This window comes from Callospermophilus lateralis, chromosome 15 (genome assembly GCF_048772815.1).
Source record: "Callospermophilus lateralis isolate mCalLat2 chromosome 15, mCalLat2.hap1, whole genome shotgun sequence".
Lineage (NCBI taxonomy): Eukaryota > Metazoa > Chordata > Mammalia > Rodentia > Sciuridae > Callospermophilus > Callospermophilus lateralis.
Window position 1 is genome coordinate 61,286,154 of NC_135319.1, and position 22,203 is coordinate 61,308,356.

At 40.1% G+C, this 22,203-nt stretch overlaps 1 protein-coding gene across 4 annotated transcripts in view; it reads left to right on the forward strand.

Moving 5' to 3' along the window:
- The first annotated feature begins 3,756 nt into the window (after positions 1 to 3,756).
- The window catches only part of Lgi1 (leucine rich glioma inactivated 1), a 34,014-nt gene continuing 15,567 nt past the window's right edge, over positions 3,757 to 22,203 (forward strand). For 2 of the 4 annotated variants that reach the window (XM_076834874.1, XM_076834877.1), the window contains exons 1-4: positions 3,757 to 4,065; positions 4,496 to 4,567; positions 20,906 to 20,977; positions 21,086 to 21,157. In XM_076834874.1, coding sequence (XP_076690989.1) covers positions 3,851 to 4,065; positions 4,496 to 4,567; positions 20,906 to 20,977; positions 21,086 to 21,157 — 431 coding nt within the window. In that variant the 5' untranslated portion in view covers positions 3,757 to 3,850. The remainder of the gene's footprint in view (positions 4,066 to 4,495; positions 4,568 to 20,905; positions 20,978 to 21,085; positions 21,158 to 22,203) is intronic. The other 2 variants (XM_076834875.1, XM_076834876.1) reach the window with 2 other exon arrangements.

The following is a 22,203-nucleotide window of genomic DNA, read 5'->3' on the forward strand; positions in this document are numbered from 1 at the left end:
AACTGAATAAAGAATTCAATTCTGGGCTTTAAATGCCATAGAAAAAGAACAAGTTACTGTCTTTTCAGAATGCCCATTGTGATTTGTCCTTAGAGTCCCCCTCCTCCCCAATGATCCTTTTTCCACTTGAACTGACAGACTGAACTGCCAGATAAATACAGCTGCAAAGTGAGTACTGTGGGTATGATTTCTTTTCCTTATTCATTGCCCTCTCAGCTTTACTGAGTCAAAAATGAAAACTGCTTTACTGTGTCTACACCAGCACAAGTCAAGGGCTTCAAATGTATTTGAAAGTGAAACACAAAGAGTGAATGATCCCGTTTGACTCCACCATTTGTATTATTACCAAGCATCTGCCATTGTTTCCTGCAGAATGGTGGATCCGCCATTAAGTATTATGTGCCTCAGTTTCCCCATATGTAATATGCAGGGATTGAATCCAAGGTCTCAGAGGTCCCTGAAAGTTCTTGGGGTCTTTGTTGTATAATTACAAAAACATCATTTTAAATCTGATAATTGAAGGGGTGACAATGTGAATAAAAACACCCCCCCCATAAAATATTCACCATGCAATTACTTTATGGAACAAGTTTCCACTGTGCACTTGCAGCAGGGTTCAATTTACCAAAAAGTCTGATTTGTGGCCAACTTTACACTTTAACTGTTTAAAGTGAGGTTTGCCCATAGGTAATGATGTCTAAAATCACTATCATATATTCTTTCCTCCACAGAACCTTTGACAATGAAAAAGTAGTAGAACCCATTTTTAAATCATGACTTCTTTTGGGATGAGGATTTTCTTCTATTTCTCCATTTAAAAAAAACAAAAAACATGTTTACAACCTCCCACGGGGGGTGGGGGACTGGCTCAGTGATAAAAATCTACTTTTGAAACATATATCAGCTATCAATACCCTTCCTAGAACTCTGCAGAGGCTTCCCATTGCTTGAAGATCATGGGAGGACTTTGCATGTGCCATGTCCACCACCTGAAGTGTTCTCATCACCCCCTTTCATTCCTCCTTAACTGGGAACTTAGTTCAATCATTGCTTCCTTTTTTAAAATTACTTAATTTATTTATTCTAATTGGGTCTATATGACAGCAGAATGCATTTTGAGTCATTGTATACAATTGCAGCACAACTTTTCCTTTCTCTGGTTGTATAATATGTAGCATCGCACCATATGTGCAGTCTTGCATGTTCCTAGGGTAATGATGTCCATCTCATTCCACCATCTTTCCTGCCCTCATGTCTCCTCCTCTTGGCCCAATCACTGTTCCTCCATTTTCCCCATGTCCACCCCCCATTATCCCATTATGGATCAGCATCCACTTATCAGAGAGAACATTTGGGACTGGTTTACTTCACTTAGCATGATATTCTCCAGTCCATCCATTTACCTGCAAATGCCATAATTTCATTCTCTTTTAATACTGAGTAATATTCCATTGTGTATATTTACCACAGTCTCTTTATCCATTCATCTGTTGAGCAAAACAAAAACAAAAACAAAAACAAAAACAAAAAAACAAAAAAACCATCAATGAGGTGAAGAGAGAGCCTACATTTTGGGAGCATATTTTTGCCACATACTCTTCAGATAGAGCACTAATCTCCAAATATATAAAAAACTTAGAAAGTTCAACAAACAAACAAAAAAACAACAACAACCCAATTGATAAATGGGTTAAGGACTGAACAGACACTTCTCAGAAGAAGATATACAATTGATCAACAAATATGTGAAAAAATGTTCAACATCTCTAGTAATTACAGAAATGCTAATCAAAAGTACTCTAAGATTTCATCTCACTCCAGTCAGAATGGCAGTTATCAAGAACACAAACAATAACAAGTGTTGCTGAGGATGTAGGGAGAAGACACACCCATTGCTGGTGGCACTGCAAATTGGTACAACCACTCTGGAAAACAGTATGAAGATTCCTTAGAAAACTTGGAATGGAGCCACCATTTGCCCCAGCTATCCCACTCCTCAGTCTATATCCAAAGGACTTAAAAAACACATACTATAGTAATGCAGCCACATCAATGTTTATAAGCAGCTCAATTTATAAGAGCTAAAGTGTGGATCCAATCATTGCTTCTTTGGGGGATGATCCCCATTTCCTTAACTAGTCAAATCTCTTTATTATAACTCAGAGGTGCAGTTTCAATGGATTTGGAAGAGCAGGTGGTTACCAGGAATAGACTGAGGTGCTATTGTTGCATTCCCAGGCCTGCTGGTCCCCTACTGTCTGTGTGCACAGTTCTCTCCAGGCCCTGGGTTCCCAGCAATGCCTCTACCTTCATGGAGCTTTCAGAACTCTGGGGTAAAGGGATAGTGGTCAGATAGAGAATGAACAGGCCTGCCACTGCCCAGCCCTCAGAGCATATAGAGGGAAAGGAGGGATTGGAAGTGGAGGGGAAGGGTAGAATAGCAAAACTTCATGCTCTGATTAAGGATGAGCTTATTCCATAATCACACATTTTCTAAAACAGTTCTTTTAATATGTTCAGTCTAACAAGCAGGAGGAGAAAGGCAGTGACCTGATGTCTGCCTTCAGCAAGTAAGAGGACCAGGGGACGGTTTTCCTCCTCTTCTAACACCTTAAAGGTCTTCTACCCTCTTAGACTAGACTATCCCACCCTTGGCCAGAGCCTTTTAATTTTTCCTCCTTTAAATGGATTTCCATTTTCAAAGGTGCATCTTTCTTGCCATGATGGACACCAGTAACACAGCCCACCATTTTCATAATAATTATGGGGTGTCTGTCCTACCACCCCCATTTGCAGACAGGGGAATAGATTCAACTGTTTCCTTGTCTGTAAAATCAGCTAAATCCCAGCAGAGCTGGCATCTCTGAGCCAGATCTCCCGGTTCTTAGTCCAGCGTTTCCCCCACGATATCACAGCCTCCTGGGCTGAGCCAGGCCTTTTTCAAGCTCCAGGAAGCCAAAGTTGTCTGCCTCCTGCTGGCAGGGAGTTCCTTCCAGGCCTCTGATGCTCCTGCCAAAGAAGGGAGGGTGCGAGAAGTGAGGAGGGTGGATTATACGCGGAGGCAGGCTATGCTTCTATTTCCCTCTCTCATCGTGGAAAGAGGGAATGGATTACGCCTGGGGGGTGGGGAGGGATTATGAAAATCAATAATTCATGACAGTTGATCCGTGTCAGAAAAGTATTTACCCACCTCCATCCCCATGAAAGTCACATTCTCCATGTGTTCAAATTTGTCTTTCAACAGTGCCACCAACCAGGTGGACTCAGCAAGAAATATCAAGGTTTTAGCTGAATGCAGCGGGAGAGTTTCATTTAACTTCATTTTTCCAGCCAGGGCTGGCTCTGAAGCTAGTTTTTCTTACTAGGTTGTTTGCTACATGAAAAGCCAATTCCCAGAGGTTCCCGAGATTGCCGACATCCTATGCAAGATGACTGCTCCCACCCACCCGCCCACCCACCCACTAATAAGACATAATGCCGTCCTATTTTTGGTAACAATTAAAGGGCCTCCCGGTGAAAGCAGAAAGCTGTTTATTTTCTGTTACATCACTTCGCTTTGCCTTCGAAGGCTGGTCTGTGCTCAGTGTTTGCTGGTGATGCAAGTCGGCTCTCTTCCTCCAGCAGTTGGATCGCTCCCATCTCACAGCACCTCTCAGGTCTCTTCCCCCGAGCAGTGCACTGCTCGAGCCAGGAGCAGCTCACGAATCAGCCGCAGGTCCCTGTTTTGAAAAGCAGAGATACAGAGGCAGAGGAAAAGGGTGGACTCCTATGTGACCTGTTCTTAGAGCAAGACAATCACCAGCTGAATTCCAGAAGCCCTGTTCATGTGTGGGGATATTTTTTCGACTGCATGGAATCAGAAAGAAGCAAAAGGATGGGAAATGCCTGCATTCCCCTGAAAAGAATTGCTTATTGCCTATGTCTCTTATCTGCGCTTTTGCTGACTGAGGGGAAGAAACCAGCGAAGCCAAAATGCCCTGCTGTGTGCACTTGTACCAAAGATAACGCTTTATGTGAGAATGCCAGATCCATTCCACGCACCGTTCCTCCTGATGTTATCTCATTGTAAGGCCCGTAAGCATTTTGATATCTAATTTACGATTTTAAAATTCCAGACAGTATATTTGGGGTTTTGTCTGTATTGGTAGGAGGGCATGGAAAGAGAGGTTCCTCTTGCATGCTTGGCCATTTGACAGTGCTAACATTTTGCTGCATTTCAAATTTTTGATTTTTATTAGCTGCTACTGGACATGCTTAGATCTCCCCCCCCACCTCCCAGCCCTGAACATTAATATGAGAAACCTGTAGCAGATTCATCTCTCTTACTTCAGCTGGGAAGGAACACAATCATACTTCATAAAATAGTGTTAAAATAGTGCCTGTTATGTTAAACTGGATTAACATAAGGTTTGTTCTGTGTGTGTATGTGTGTGTGTGTGTGTGTGTGTGTGTGTGTGTCTTTGTGTGTCTGTTTGTTTTTTGTGTTTTCTTTCAGATCCTTTGTGAGATCTGGTTTTACTGAAATCTCAGAAGGGAGTTTTTTATTCACACCATCGCTGCAGCTCTTGTGAGAAATATTTATATCATGACTATTTTTAATATGGCATATATTTGGATAAGCCTTCTAGTAAAATGAGTTTGATATTAATTTTGTTGCATGTGATGATATTTCTGAAAAGCAAGAGAATATCAGTAAAGTGAGGGGTAGATGGATTTGTTTGCAACTTCACACCAATAGTGCAGGTTGATTCTTGTAATGGTAAATTTGCTAACCTGTAATACTGTGTGCTTTAATGTCTATTTATGAAGTTGCTAGAATGTTGCAACAAGGATCCCAATTCCATTCCACTATTTTACTTTCATTTTTAACTTGGGAACTTTGGTTATTTTGCCCTAGAGTTCTTGCATTTGTCAATACAGAGCCCAGCATACCATATGCGCTCAAGATGTTGTCTCCCGGGGATCTGGGGCAGGCTGCTACTCTGTATGATTTACCATGTGGGGGAAAAAACTTGGTTCCTTCTAGGTAATTCCTTAAAACATCCATTCTTAAGGGACTGCTTTCTAATCTCATCTAATTTATAACTAGTGTCCCTAAAAAGAGGGAAAGAAAATATTAACATAGGATAGTGCAAAAGATTATTCTATGCTATATGTTTTGAGTTGGTCACAAGGGAGCCACATATTCAGCCTATGCCTGAAAATATCCCAAAAAATAATATTTGACTAAGAAATCAGATCTCTTCACAGGCATAATGTAACATGTCTAATTTGTTCTGATGTGTAATATTCGGCAATTGGAGTTCTAGTTCTTAGAGCAGTATCACGAGGGGGTCAAGAGGTCTCCTGGTGCTCAGGTATCAGGCAACAGACTTGAGTTGGTAGCGAGGTGGTTACAAGGGAGAATTAGTCAATTGCCGATCCACTGAGTTTGTGGTCTATTAACTGCATGATTTGGGACCCAAGTTTTTGCTTTTGTATGTGGGGGCGTTCTATTTGTTTTCTTGCCTTACTTGGCTACTTTGGCTGTTTGAGATTAGGTACACACGGGAAAACAGCATGGAATTAAATTGGAAAGCCCTATATTTAAATCTCACCCCACTACTCACAAGAACTTAAACATGTAGTCTTTTGAAAAATCACTGAATCTCACTGAGCCTTAGTCTCTCTATCTGTAAAATGGAGATAATAAAACATACTTTGAAGGGGTGTTAACAGAGATGAATAAGATTCAAGTAGACAGAACTCTTGGCATAGGGTATGGCAAATGTTTACAAGTTTTAAAAATGGTAGAGTTTCAAAATTTTACGTAAAACTTAAGAGCTAAAAGTCACTCGACCTATTATTTTGTCTGAAATCCTCAAACTGGTTTGATCATTTCATCGAATTTACAAACTTGATCAGGTGTTCTTACATTATGTAACAAGGTTGGCTAATGTCCTTCCCCTGGCTAATGTCTTTGAGTGATTAACAATTGAGTAGATTATTCCTTAAGGGTTTATCTGTTTGATTGATGGCCAACTGTGTGCTTAGGGGAAATGTTAACATATCAAACCAATCCAAAAAGATAAGACTCTTTTTAGTACAGAGAGGGACAAAATCTCTAATGCTGAGATCCTTTCCTAAGATAAGAATTCACTGTGCCTGAGAAAGTGATAAATTGTGCTTATGTTGCTCAGTGGTTGAGTAAATACTTGGCTCATTTAAAAAGCCTCTTTTTGATGTACTAAGGCATCTCCCTCGCCTTATTGAGAAGTCTCAGTCCCACAGCTTCTCACATTCTGACATACGGGGTGGACATTAGTGGTGACACAGAAAGCCTGGGTTGATCAGCCTAATCAGCTACCACCTCTCCACTTTGTTTTTGTCGGGAGAGTCCAGTCAACACAAGCACAGATGCTGGACAGTGTTATAGAAATAGTTACCGGCTGCTGCAGGGTAATGTGCTTACACGCATTTAGAATCACAGAGGGAAGCCAAGTCACTGGTTTTAAATAGCCCACACCGAGTGTGTGCCATGCCCCTCTGTCCCATGCTCTGAGTTCCTATGGAACATTCCAGCCCTTATTTCTAAAAGCAGTTCAGGTTTCAGAAATAACAAAAGGGCGAGTAATCTTGCCCTGTACGTCCTCAGTTAACTCACATTGGCTAACATCACCGCCGTAGGCTCGTGCCACACTGATCTTGGGCAGAACTCTCAGGGGTCAAAGTTTGTTTCTGGTAGTGGCCAGTGAGATCTAAGGACGGTGTTCTCCATCCTTCCTGCCCAATGTTCTCTGCTTTGTCCTGCCCTTCAGAGAAGGTTGAAAAGCCCATTTTCACTGAGTAGGAAATAAACGTGAGCTGTACCATGCTCATAACAATTGTGGCGATACATAGATCATAGAAAGTGTCCTTCTGTGGGACAGCACTATCCAGTGCCCTGAAAAATCCCAGGTGGGCTGTCAACCTGCCATTGGAACATGAAGACCAGGGGCCACCAGATCAGGCCTAATGAGTTCTAATGGTTCTTGTGACCATGGATCACCAAAGGGTCCCATCATATCCTGTAAAGAGATTAACTTCAGAATCAATTCTGCTTCATGAATGTTCAAAGGATGTTGATTTCATACTCGTTTGGAAAGGAAAAAGATATGCCCCATTTCTATCACCCACCTTAATAATCTGATCATTTTATTATGGCCCTAAAATGCTTTTTCAGATCTTCTGTAGAAGACATGATGAGAAGTACTTTTTTTGAAATGTCAACCTTGGATATTAAGGAAAACAGACACGATACCTCAAGTTCCACTCAGTGTTTGGGAAAAAATCCTGGTAGGCCATGACTGGCAGTTTGTGTTGGAGAACAAGGAAAAAAAAAAAAAAAAAAAAAAAAAACCCACACTCTGAAAGAAGAAGAGAAAGAATAAAATGATACAATAAAAACTCACCAGATTAACTGTACAAAACTCCTTTTTCAAGATCTCATTTATGGTTTAAAAAACAATTTAAAAAAACTTTCTGAAGCAAATGCAATTTTATTCATATTTTTCATATGGCCAGTTTTGAAACCTCACCAATGAGAATGATTATGCATTCTAGTTTGCTCTTAGAGAAAGAGTGGTACTTTCAGTGAATGCAATTTAGAGAAATGTGTTTTCACACATTAAAGCCCTGTTCCTTCTCAACTACAGATTGAAATCCCCAGTGAAGCAGGCTCACATCAGAAGTAAGATTCAAATTTATGAGGCTAAAATGTGGCCATGTTGCCATTTGTTTATAACATATTTTAATGAAGTAAGCCCCAGAAGCCCCTAAGAGGGTTCTATTTGCATGAAGCGAATTCCAGGATTAGTTTTACTATCACATTTTTTTTAAAAAATCTGTAGGAATTCAATATGGATATGGTCAGAAAGAAGTTCTGGTCTTGTTTGAAACACAGAATTGATCTTTCTAAGGGGAAAATAGTATGGTTTAGAAAATTAATCCACAATGAACACATAAAAATTAAAAACTAATAACAAATAGAAAAGCAAACATCATGAACAAGAGAAATAATAAGTCCATCTTTATTAGGCTTTAATCATTGGATCCTTCAAAATATCCCTTGATTAGAGAAAAATATCCATGACCTCTCTTACCTTTATAGCAACTACTATCTTTTTCTATTCCTCTTGCATTGCAAGTATAAGAAAAATTTGGTAATCTTCAATGACCACTCAAGCCAGGCTTAACACCTACGAGGGTATTAGAGGAATTATTAGCTGGTTTATATATAGATGAGCACATTTGGGTTTGTGCCCAGCTGAGGTCCTCATAACGGTAGATTGCAAAAGAAAATTTCAGTCATGAAGACTGTTTTGTCTACATTTTGCCCAGTGATCCATAGATGTGATTAACTTTTTTTTTTTTTTAAGTATTGGGGATTGAACCCAAGGGTGCTCTATCACTGAGCCACATCCCCAGTCCTTTTTTTAATTTTAATTTTATTTTATATCTTTGAAACAGGGTCTTACTAAATCACCCAGGCTGACCTTGAACTTTCTATCCTCCTGCCTCAGCCTCCTGTGTCTCTGGGATACAGGCATATGCCACCACTCCTGGTTGATTTTTAACTTTTTCATTAACTAATTCATGTAACTGTGTGAACTAGCTGTGTACAAGAATTGTTTTCTCTGATAGAATGTTTCATCCTCCCTGTTATTCAGGCAAAAAAAAAACCTAACCAGTCCCTTCTCCCTCATGATCCACTTCCAACTGAACAAGTCCCCTCCTGAACAGCATGAGAATCTGCCTGCTCCTCTTTGCCCGGGTGCTGTACAGCATTCACAGTGTCCACATCACCCCTGTGCTTTCCGTTCTCACCCCAGCCATCTCCATTAGCACTACCTTCTAATTCATTCATGGCTCTTGTTCTTGGAAGTCTTTAATGGTTCCCTGAGAACAGGGAGAGTCTGAATACAGGAGTTGGTGTTAATAGCATTCAACTCCATCCTATCTGTCCAGAGTTAATCACTCCCAACAGCTACACTAAACCCCACCTGCCATATACACAAGCTCCATCCATTCTTATCAGACGGAATATCTCACTCTGTGACCTGTTTTTTTTTTTCATATTCTGAAGACTTCACTGAGGTCTCTGTACCCTCTGCTATTCATGCCATTCCGTTCCTGCTTCTGTCTTCTGTCTGTCATGGAGGATCCTCAGTAGGTTGTGGCCTAGTGATACAACTAGACATTATAAGCCCGGACATGGTTTCCTATATATTCCTACCTGATTTCACATGGACTGACAGGGTGGAGGTCCTAAAGTGAACTGTGAGCAGTTATTTTCTGGCTTCAAACTTCCTCAGCAGAGAGTTCCAGAACTTCAAAGGCAAAGCATCTCAGTCTTTCCTGAGATCCACTGCTCGAATCTCTTTTTATCTACCCCAACTTCACCTTTAGCCTCCTCTGTTCTAAGTTTGGCCCTGGAGGCTAACTAGCCTCTCTCCTACAAGGGGTGAATGTTCCCTTTTATCTTGCCCAATGGGACATCCAAAGGGAAATATTAATTAAGCCTCAAGATGAAACAAATTTATTAACACAAAGATAACTTCCTTGTTGACTTATTTGCATCAACTCAATTAAAACAAGTATTTATTTACTGGGTAGTTGCAAGTAGTAGCAAAATGAAGGCAGAGCTTCCCACTTTAGCAAACACACTTTGGGGTTCTATTGTGCAACGGGTACAGTGTTGGGCTTTGTGAGGAAGTGACACACTGTCACTCCCCACCCTGGTCCTGCAGCTCCAAGCTGATGGTGATTCCTAAAACAGTACATTATATTTTGCCTTTATTTGATGCCCTGTGTTCAAAATGATATTCAGTTGATTGGCGATAATAGTGGTGCTTAGCAGTTGTTGATGCTGTGGCTAATATGGGCTATGGAGCAACTATAGGGGCTTTCTGACACCAGTATGGCTGTCCCAGGGGGGTTAGCAGTGCGGCAAGTGGCGTAGAACACGTGGGCTTTGTAGTCAGATAGATCTGGGATCCAGTCCCCGCTCTGCTGCTTACTAGTTGTGTGTCTTGGGGCAAGTTTAGTTAAGTTTTAATATCTGTACAAAATGGGGAATAATCATTGTACCATTACACAGAATTATAGTCAGGATCAAAAGAAGACACAGTTCCTGTAACTCAATAAACATTAGTGTTTATTATAGTAGCTGAAAAATCACTTTAATTTGAGCTCCATAACATCAGATTAGTGTCTGCCTGTACAATCTGGGTTTGCCTAAATCCCAGCTTTAAAGTTTTTGGTTCTACACACTGTTCTCTAGCAGAACCTGCTAAAAAAATCTTTCCTTCTAATACTTCTCACAGGAAACCTGAGCTCTTCCCCACCCCCACCCCCACTTTTTTAGTGTAACCCTTTCCTTTCTTCCTCATGAAAAAAATAACTGGCACCACATTTTGTAAAACGTGTCAGATTTTGTTTAAAATAATTAATAATGGTCAGTCTTCAGATGAGTGGTCCTCTGGTAGGATGGAAAGAGGCATGAACTAGAAGTTAGGAGACGTGGATCTAAAATTCATTTTGACAACGAATGGGCTGTGCACATCGGGTAGGTCACAAAATAACCCGGGGCCTCGGGTTTTATATCCATAAAATACCATAGATAGAGTAAATTATGGTTCTCAAACTCAAATGCTAGATAAAGAAGGAAGCAGTTGGATATGAGACAATAAGGAGTGATTGAGATAAACCAAAGAAGATATGTCATAGCTCAAAATGATGTCCTAGGTCCAGCTGATTATTGAGGATGAGAATGTAGTGCCTAGGTACAGGACCATTATCTTCCTACTTTTCAAGGGAAGGGAGAAATTTGGAAGCAGATTTTCAAACAGGATGAAGACCAAACACAACATCAGTTGGCATTTGGGAAGATTCACATTCAATTATATCTAAAGATCTCTTCCTATCTTAAAATTCTATTGCATTATATTTTATTCTACAAACAGGGTTGCTTTAATATAATATAGAAAATGGCCTTGTTAAAGAAATGGACAAAAATATTTTATCAATTCTAGCAAACTATTAAATTAGATTGGTAATTGAAAGAGCCTCTAACACAGAATTGACTGTTATAAAGTTATTGTTAGCTGGCTGGGTGCAGTGGTGCATGCCTATAATCCCAACAACTGGGGAGGCTAAGACACAAGGATCACAAATTCAAAGTCTGCTTCAGCAACTCAGTGAGACCCTGTCTCTAAATAAAACACACACACACACACACACACACACACACACACAAAGGATGAGGATGTGGCTTAGTGGTTAAGTGCCCCTGGGTTAAATCCCTGGTACAAAACAAACCAAAAAAAAAGTTATTGTTAGCTGGGCCTGATGGTGCACACCTGTAATCCCAACAACTCAGGAGGCTGAGGCAGGAGGATTGCAGGTTTGAGGCTAGTCTCAGCAACTTAGATTTTGTTGCAAAATAAAATATAAAGGGCTAGGGTTGTGGCTCAGTGGGAGAGGACCTATGGGCTCAATCCTTAGTACTTCAAAGAAAGAAAATAAGTTATTGTTAAAATAATAATGTTCCCAATTTCATATAGTCCAAAGGAACTCTCTATAATTGCTGATGATAAAACAATTTTTCAGTTTCTGTCTCTTGGGGCTAGGATTGGAAAGGGATGGTTTGGCCCATTTATGTAGCAAGATGACAGGTGTTTGCCAGAATAAATACAATTAAAAAGCAATAAATATCTAAACACTACCACCTAAAATGTATACATACAAGCAACCCTTGACTTAGAGAGAATTCCTTGCGAAGAACCATAGAGTCTCCCCAGCTGTGCTTCCATGGCTAAGATTTCTGGGCCCTTATTTGAGTATCATCTCTGCTTCTAGTTTATAAGCCTTGCAATCAGACCAGGCAAGGTTTGGTCATAGGTATTGGTCAGTTTTGTATTGCCTACTGCTAGGTATTTTATGCATCTCATTTTTAAAATTTCATTATCATGGTAATCTTTTGAGATGTGTATGATTATTCCATTTTACAAATAAAGCACTGAGTCCCGAAAGGATTCCGTTACCTCCTCAATGTCACATCTCTAATAAGTAGCAGAGATGGAGTTGAAACCATGGTCCTCATTTCTAACCACTTCTGTTTATTTCCTCCTGAATGCAAATCAGAGGGCTTGACTTTGCATAGTTTTGTTCTCCAAATCAAATCCCCTCTCAAAGGGTCAACCTCTGCCATTAACAAGGGTATTCAAGGGAATGTGTCCTGATTCCTGGAGACAAAGACTGAAAAGAAGTTTCAAAAGCCCTTTGAAAGAGTGGCAGCGTTTCTGGCTAGAACATCTAGTTTCCCTAGGTTTCAGCTCTCATTTATATGTGTAAGCTCTGGTCTCCTTGCTTAAAAAGAGAGAGACAGACAGACAGAAAAGGAAAGAGCAAAAGAAAAAGAGCTTGTTTACTTTAAAGTTACACCTTAGATCAATGTTCTCTAAACTTGTCCAGGAGAACAGTTGTCCTGAAAGCATAGAGTTCTGTGCTCAAATTAATTAGGGAAACTGCACTTTCAGTCCCTGCATGGCTATTTACAACGTGCTTTGGCATAGAACAATCTCTGTAATTATGTAAAATTATTCCACTTTTCTTAACTTCCATAGATTATTGGTTTTATGGAAGATACTCTGGAAATAGATAATGTGATGTTCATTTTATTTATTAGCTTAATTATTTATACTCACGTTGACCTAGAGAGGCTAGATAGCCAAGCACAGGCAGGTAGAAAGAATCCCATCCTGATGCAGACATTAAACCGCTTGTCTCCGTATAAGGAGCAACTTGAAGCGTTTTGTTAATGTGGATTCATTGATGTGGTACCTGGGAGTTGGGCCTCACCACCACCTTTTTAAGTCCCTTGGCACACACCTCTTCCACAGGGAACTCTCAGTAGATACTCCATCTTTTGGAGGAAGTTTATGATCATTTACAGTTCATTCCAAAGGAAGAATCCTCCAGGCTTAAATGTAGGCTCTTTATCTGAAGGAAGCTTCCTTTGGAAGTGGTAACCCATTGTTTCCCTGGGTATGATCCCTGGGGTGTTTGTTAGTGTACAACTCAATGGCTAAAGGGTCCCATTATCAATAAGATTGGGAACCTGCATATTTAATTCCTCGTGAAAAATCTCAATTTACTCAAAGACACAGAAGACTTGCATACCTAAGAATCCTGATTCACTTCTTTAACATACTCTTCCTAAATGTATCCACCATTTTTTCTGCATGTGAATCTCTCACCCCTTGAAGATCTTGTATTCCAGGGCATATGTTCTGGGAAATATTGGGCAAGGCTTTTCTGGATTTGCAACAGGTAGTGGTCAGAGCTGAGGGGACTACAATGAGGAACATGGCTTCACTCATGGCTACTAACTAGACCTGGTGAGAAAACCTTGTCTGAACCTAGGATCCAGCTCTGCCACTTACAAACTTGAAATTACATGTCTCCCCTTGGTTTTCTTTAGATTATAAAACCTACATTATAGTGTTCCTTTGAGGAATAAAATGAGATGTCAAGCTGCTAAAGACGAGGCCTGGCACAGAACAGGCTTTAGATAAAATATAAGTCCCTTCTACTTGATGTCTCAGGACCAGAGAGAGAGGGTGATTTTTGTAAAGACATGGAGAATGTGAGTATTGGCAAGTTGTACTAACTCCTAGAAAGAAAGAGTTTTGACTGTCTTGAGAATAAGAAATGTTCTATAAAACCAAGAGGTGGGTCCATACCATAGATAATCCTGTAAATTCTAATCATGGCCCACCACTGACAAAAGAAGTGACCTTGATCAAGTCACCTAACCTCTGCTGGCCTTCTGTTTACTCTTCTGTGAAAATAGAATTTAAACTACATCTCTCTGAAGTATCTACCTCTTACATTTATGTAGAGCCAAATTAAGGTTAATTCCAATCAATCCAGATTGAAGTGGTGGCAGTCTGCTTAAGGATCAGCCAAATTATACTGAAAATGTTTGTCAAGGATAAGAGTCAAAAATAACTGTCAAATAATGTCCTTGTATGATGCTTCCCATTTCAATGTTTTCCTGTCTTAGGAGCATATTTAAAAATATTCCAATGTAAATTACTCACATGCCACATGCACTCAGAATATGTGCATTTAACTAAAGTGAATCATCAGCCTATTATTAATTATCTTTCAATCAGGCCTATTCTTCTGGATAAAGGAGAATATTAGTAACAACCAGAGGGTCTGAATCATTTAAGCAAGGCCATTGCTAAACAAGTGAGCCAGCTCCTCCAGGTGTGCCCCATATCCTCCCACAGCTATAACCTGTGCATTTTGTGCTCTTTCACTTATATATACACATACATATACCCAGACCCATGGATCTGGGTGTGTGCACACTAGTGTTTGTGCACATTCATGTTTATACACACTGCCCACGGCAGCCAAATACCCTGGATAATGCACATCAAAGTCTTCTTGATCAAATGATGACATCACTGGGCCTCAGTTTCCTTAGTGATACGACTAAGATCTTTTGCTAGCTCTAACGTCTAAATGTCTCAGGGCTGACATTTTACATCTGTGCTCTTTCCTTGTCTTCACAGAAGCACTGGAGACATACTCATATACATTATCATGCAGACTTCGTAGAATCCTCCAGGAAGTCTTTTTGTAATTATAATTTCCATTTTAATCCCCAATAGAACAGATTCACCTGCTTAATGTGTTCACATAAAATAAGTGGCAGCTACAAGCTTTGATGGTCAGTTCTCTATTCCACATCCAATCAATGCGGTCTGCAAATGACAAGATGTTGACTATTTACTGTTCTCGTCTTCATCCAGAGTAGTTTTCACGGAGTGGAGGTTGAGGGATTAAGGGAGAGTTCCCTGAATCATCTCCCCTCCATAGCCAGGAGAACCTGCTCTAGTGGAAGATGGGGTGCAGGCTTTTCATGGGCCAATGACAATTCTGATGCTAGTCAAGATGTTACAGGTGAATGAAGAGGGTCCGAAGGAGTTGTATTAGAGCCAGAGAACCTGGCACAGGGCTGGATGAGCAGCCTGGTTTGAGACAGTGGGAGATTTTTCTCAGCAGGGATGACACTCTCCTCACCACTCAGCCATCTGCAGAGCAGACTCTTTGACCCGTTGGGAAACGCCATGCCTGCTCTTCCATGAATGAAGCTGGCAATGCTCTAAGCCCAGGCTCACATGTCTTTGGAATGAAAGGGAATTCAGAAATCATCTAGTTTCTCCCCTTCATTTTACAATACAAGGAGGAGAAGTGGCAAGCTCGAGACCACAAGAGGTGAGAAGCCAGGCCAAGAAACCACTTCACGGGCCCATATTAGGCTTGGCACTGACACATGGGCCTGCCCATTGCCTGTGCTCTTGTGGACCCTGTCTTTGGCCTCTCAGCTGCCCCTGGGAAAGCCTTGGCCTTGAGCCCTATAGCCAGATCCTCCTTAGACCCTCTGCTCCCTCATTCACATCTCTGCTGCTGACCCCAGACTTCCTCTGAACTCCACGCAAACCATGCTGCCTGCTTTTCTCTTCCTTTTCAAATAGATTCTTCTGGTCCTGGCTTTCATCTAACCAGGAACCCCTAATACCCTTATGGGCTTGTTACTGAGATGTTGTTATTGATGAAGAGAGGAGAGCCACCCCCACAGGACATGGGATATAGACAGCTGGAAGGAGTAACTGGAGTTGGGGTTAACAGACATTTTACAAGTTGCATCCTCTGTTCACAATGTAATATGAATGATAAAATTAAGAAAGTTTTTTTTAAGAATTCCTATCATCAATAGGAAATTTAAAAAATATTATTCTAGGGCTGTGAAATAGCTTAGTACTAGAGTACTTGCCTAGCATGTATGAGATCCTGGGTTCCTTCCATCCCCAGAACTGGAAAAAAAAAAAATGATAATACTAAATGTTGGTGAGAATGTGATCAGATAGGCATTTCCATACTCAAGAGTTGGGCATGTAATTTAAAAAAAAAAAAAATTGTAGCTGTAGATGGACAGAATGCCTTTATTTTATTTGTTTATTGTTATGTGGTGCTGAGGATGAACCCAGTGCCTCAGGCATGCTAGGCAAGTGGTCTACCACTGAGCCACAGCCATAGCCCCTGGGCATGTAATTTGATAAAGTTAGCAATAAAGAACTGAAGACTTAAAAACATCTCTAATCCAATTGTGTTACTTTTAGAATCTATCTTGGGTTTATCCTAAGGAAATAGAGATAGAAAAAGTATTTTTATATGAGGATGGTTATGGTAGTGTTTATGATAGTGAAGGCTGGAATCAGCAATAAGAAAGTTAAATCATGATGTATTAAAATCCAAAATTACTAAAGCTATATCTGTTAAAACTCCATTATTGAGACATTATTCAATGATAAAATAAGCAAATATAAAGGACACAAAATAATATTTTAAAAATTATCTCAACTTGGACAGGGGACATAGCTTAGTGGAACAGCACTTGCTTAACAGGCATGAGCCCCTGAGTTCCATCCCCAGTATCACACACACAAAAAAAAAACCTCTATAAATATCCCCATGTATGTACTTTATCTGTTTTATGTATATGCGTATAAGTGCCTGTGGATAGTATGATAATGATATTCTTTATTTTACTATTTAAGCCTTTCTGTATTTTCCAGAACTTCCACGACCAGCATTCAAGGTTTTTAAATGTTTTACTTACAAAATACAGATTGATATGATGTGACTTGGGACTTCCATGTGACTTTGGGACTACTCATGTTGATTAATTTCTTTCAAAAAGGAATAATTATTTAATTATATGTCTTGAATATCTATGAGCTGAACAGTGTTGTGGCTATTCACCACACGGAGACATTACGTCATTATGTGACCTGGGCCCTATGCTGAGAGGCCACCCATTATGTGAAGAGGGTACTGAACTAGGGGTCTGGGGCCACTTGACCTTGAGCAAAGCCCTTAGTATGGCCTCCTGTCAAATAGATACCAACACTGGCTCTGCCACTTTCAGAGTTGTTCCAAAGTCCAAGTGAGATCATCCAGGGAGGAGGCTATGAAATGTAGGCTATAGGATGGCACTAACCATCATTTAAAGATGAGCTAGTGCCAGCCTGGCATCGATAGTTGATATATACAGTCTTTCTAAATTTCCCTCCTGTTGAGGAAGCATACATGGTTGCAGAACACAAAAATCCTCCCCACTTCTCCCACGGCCCCTTTTCTTTACTGAATTTAAAAGTGCATAGCCCTTGCCAGAAGATTCAGATAGGTCACAGCACATCCCTGTCTACTTCCACCCTAGGGGGAAATGCCTGGCTTCTTCCCAGAGGAGGAAGTGGCAGAGACTTGACATATTCCCATGGGACCAAGGCAGAGGACAAATTCTACTTGATCTCTGCATAAACATAGGAGATCTCTTGACAAATCTACTGGGTCCAGATCTCTGATCTCTGCATAGGGAACAAGGTCATTCAGAGTATGCATTGGTCCCTACAAGCCCCTCTGTGACTCTGCTGTTGTGAACATAGTTAACCCATCAGACCCGTGTTATTGCAGACTCTTGCTCTGTGTGGTTAGGGAATAAGAAAACCCGCAGCATCTCCATGTCCCACAGCAACGGCTGCAGTCAGACTGTGCAAGGAGCCTACCTCCTCTGCCACCACAGGCAAAGCGGGGGAGGTATTTAAGTGACCTGGAAAGCTTACCATATGCACCCTGGCTGTATATGTCACCTGGGGAGCTTTTAAATAGCCTGGGCCACACTCCAGGTACAGAATTTAACCAGAGTCCTTGCAACTGGGAATCAGGTGTCCAGTATTTTTAAAGCTCTCCAGGTGATTTCAAGTGCAACAGAGAACAAGAAACTCTGGCTTAGGATCTGATCCAGTTCTAGGCATCTCCCTGCCACCAACACATTTCCCTTTGTGAGGTCTCCTCCACATCTGATCACTTTGAAGTGTTCCTGGACCGCACCTCTTCCCTGCTGTGGATCCAACTGAGCCCTAAGGCATCCTTTCTCCTCCAGCTTCTCTGCAGGTTGGCTCCATTTTTAGATTGCCATTCCACATCTCCAAGAAAGGTACCATCTTAGCCCAACTCACTGCAGGCCATGAGATACCGCCTGACCTAGGGATTGGCTACTCAGGTGGAAGAGCTGAGCTCTCTTGCCCTATTGATCCATTGGAAGGGATGGGGGTTGTATCATAAAGAATACAGCCACCTGGGTCTGCCCCAGGTCTGCTGTATGTGAATGTGGGGTGGTACTGGGATAGGGACTAGGAGGGACTCAATAGGAACTACAATGCTTGAACATAGCTGTTTCAATTACAAATCATAATCAAACATATTTCCTGGAATCCATTAAAAAATTAAGGATTAACATTTTATCCTCTTTATAGAACATGACATTATGAGTCTTTTCAAGTATGTGTAGGATAATAAAATGGATAGCTTACTCAATTATATTTGGAATGCCTGTATAATTTTACACATCCTTATCCATAGAAACTACCATTGAATTTAGAATTAAAGAACTATGATTCTCATCTTAGCAGAGGGATTGTTTTTAGCTTTTATAAGGAATTTTTTAAATTAAAGTATAATCTGCATAAAGAAAAGCATATATATATATATATATATATATATCACAAATGTACTTCTCAATGATTTGTAACCAGTACCCAGATCAAGAAACATTATCATTATCCCAAAGACACCAATGATGATCTTCCAGTTACAACTGGCCTCCAAGTTTAATCACTGTCTTGACTTCTACCAGCATAAAATTTAATTTTATAGTTTTTGTTCTATATGTAATTGCAGTCATGAACAATGAACTTCGTTGTCTTCTGGCTTCTTTCCTTTTTTTTTTTTTTTTTTTTTAGCATAAAGTTGTAGTTTAAGCCAGAGGTTTTAGTTTGAAATCTAGGTCAACAAACATTTTTTCAACCAGGAACTGTGCTCCGAGCTAGGGACACAAAAACAAATAAGGGTAAGTCCCCGCTCTAAAGAACATTCAATCTAGTAATCTAGTAATGATCGGAATTTAATGTAAAGTGAAATCCTCTTTGTTCCACAAATATTTGTTCAGTATCTGCCATGGGCAGGCACTATCACAGGTGCCAGGGACAAGCAGTGAACAAGCAGACAAAAATTCTAGTGGAAATCCTCTCTTTTATTTCATTGACATGTGTGGGCAAGCTATGCCCACTAACATCCTTTCCCACTGTCTTTCACCCAATTTAACATAAGGGGAAAGGAGTGATGAAAGCTGTTTATTCTGGCAACTTGGGGCAGGCGATGATGAAATCTTTGGTCAACCACAGGGCCGGCCCTTTGCAAACCCCTGAGTGTGGAAGGCACTTCCCTAGACCTCCTTCTGCTTTGTTCCATTGTCAACATCTCTGGTGCTGCTTATATGGGACACAACAAAGACCTGGATGCTGTGAAAGCCTTGGGATGTTAGCTCACCTTGGAGCAAGGCTGAACATCAGTCATGCTGTTTTTCAGAACCATAAATTGAGAAGAGACAATTACCAAAGTAGTGATGGGTACTAAATGTTTAGATTTGTTTGATAACTATAGGCTGCAATATACATCCAATTGATTCATATTTACTTTTCAGAACCTAGCAAATTATTTGAGCATAAAAGTTGTGACATCAGAAGAAGGGATTAGAAGAGAATTCAACACCACCCCAGGATTGACAGTTTAGGAAGAAATGCAAGTGAGCATTTCATTTTGTTTCCCATCTTTATGGAAAATTTCAAGTTTATGTAGAAGCAGAAGGAGCAGTAAATGCCTTGGATCACCTTTCAGCTTCAAAAATGATAAACATGTGCCCAATTCATTTCTAACTTCCTGCTGTCCTTTTCCTCTGATTATTTTGAAGCAATGCTAGATGCTTAGATAATTTAATGCCTAGATAAATTACTCATGAATGTGCAGAAAGTGAGCTCTCTTAATTCAAACCCCTTTGGTTAACAAACTCAGAGTTGAGGTCACTTAATGAACTAGTGACACTTATTTTTAATCCCTAAATATCCAAAAGTAAATATCACCAGGTTTACTAACAGCGTAATGATTGTACATTGTATTATTGTTATATTGTGCAATGCATAATTCTATTATTTGGCCTAAACATACCTCTTAAAAGCCCTTTGTTCAGAAAACTGAAAACAAACTTTCCAAAATAGCTCAACAGGGGTGGGGTCAGTGGACTGAAGTCCTTCTTCATCAGTGATTTCCAAACCAGATCCCCATGGATTTTAAAATTGCAAATAAATTCATTCAAGTGAAAGTGTTTCTTCCAACTATTTAATCATAAAATGGTCTAACTTTTCTAAGCCTCCCTTTTCCCACCTTCACCCTGTCCTGTTTTCAAATAAGGCTGTTCATCAATTCAGTGTCAGTGGCCTGGCTGCCATGAGATATCACAGCATTGCTGAGCATAGACATTAATTTTTCTAAGTTTCCTATGATTAAAACACCAAACCACCATTGTTTTGAGCCATCAGAAAGTTCCAGAGGTTTACAGAGCAAGTGCAAAAGATTTTCAGTGTCTTTGTGATGGAAATGTGCAAAATGTTGACTTGGCTGCATCTGTTGTCATACCTGCTCTGCTTGTATCTCAATATGTTACCCAGGGCAAGTGACAGTCGTCGTTGTGAGGAGTGGGACACAAAGCACCCCTTCCATGAGCATTTGATGAGGAGACAATTAAGAGTAAGAAAAGCTGTGAAGGTTATCTGAATAAATAAAACTGTAGAAGACAAACATCTAGACGTTTCTCTGTGTACAAACACCACTCATTTCTCTCTGAGAGATAAAAGCAGCAAAGATTGACAATCTGTCAGTTAAACTCTTTTCATTGTGTGCTTTTTCTGGGCAGGCTATTCACATCGAACTCCTTTGATGTGATCAGTGATGATGCTTTTATTGGTCTTCCACATCTAGAGTATTTGTAAGTAAAAAAAATAAAAAAAAAAAATGTTCTCTCACATGATGATGCAGGACAAGAACTCTCAAGTTCCCGTAGCTGTCTGACCAAAAATTTTGTAACCTATTGCAGATTCATAGAAAACAACAACATCAAGTCTATTTCGAGACATACCTTCCGGGGACTAAAATCTTTAATTCACCTGTAAGTATGAATGTTGCTGTTACTTTTTAAGCTTGCTGATGGACAATGCAGTCAATCCCTTGTGGTTGAAGCACCCACTTTATGAGCGTCCATGAAAATTTAAGAACCCAAATGATCTCCCTCTATGCACACTTGCCATCTCTCTGTCATCTGTCAGCAAGTGTTCAGGAAATTGATTACTGTTAATATTTCTAGCCTAAATCGACCATAATTAGAAAAGTGGTTTAATGCAGAGAAATTACATGACTAAAATAACTTTCTGATTATCTACATCATTACTCACTTCACGGATAATTATGGGTTGACTATGTACTTTAATTTGATATTGGCTATTTTTCTTTTTCTGCATAAGCTCTGACTTTATATTCATTTAAACCTAATATAGCCATAGGCAATGTCTACAGAGTACCTGAGCAACTTGTTTACATATGAAGTAGTTATTCCATAGGTCTACAGCAGTCATTCTTAATAGAGAGCAATTTTTTCTCCCAGGGATCATTTAGCAACATCTAGAGATATGCTTGTTGGTCACAAGTAGGGGATGTAATTGAAATCTGATGGATAGAGGGCAGGGCTGGTCCTAAACAATCTACAGTGCAAAGGACAGTCCCCCCAGCCAAGAATTATTGGCCTAAAATGACAGAGTGGGGAGGTTGTGAAACACTGAACAACAAATTATACAACTTGTTTCTTCTAGCTTCTTCCATCTTCTACATTTGTGCACTTCTACACATGTGTGCACACATACACGCACACACGCACAGACACACACAGACATATTTTTAAGGAAACTAGTAGAGCATAGGAGGAAAAGGCATTAACATTTATTGTGTCAGTTAATATGCTTTACAACATTTTTCACTGAGCCCTGTTGATAATCCTGCCAAATAAGCATAATAATCTCCATTTAGAGATGAATGAACTGAGTCTTGAAGGGTGTATATGACTAGTGGACAGTTTAGTTGTACAGTTATAAGAACATTAACTCAACAGTTGAATTGCCCTGGCTATTCATCCCTTCCATGACTGATTCTCAAGTCATTCCA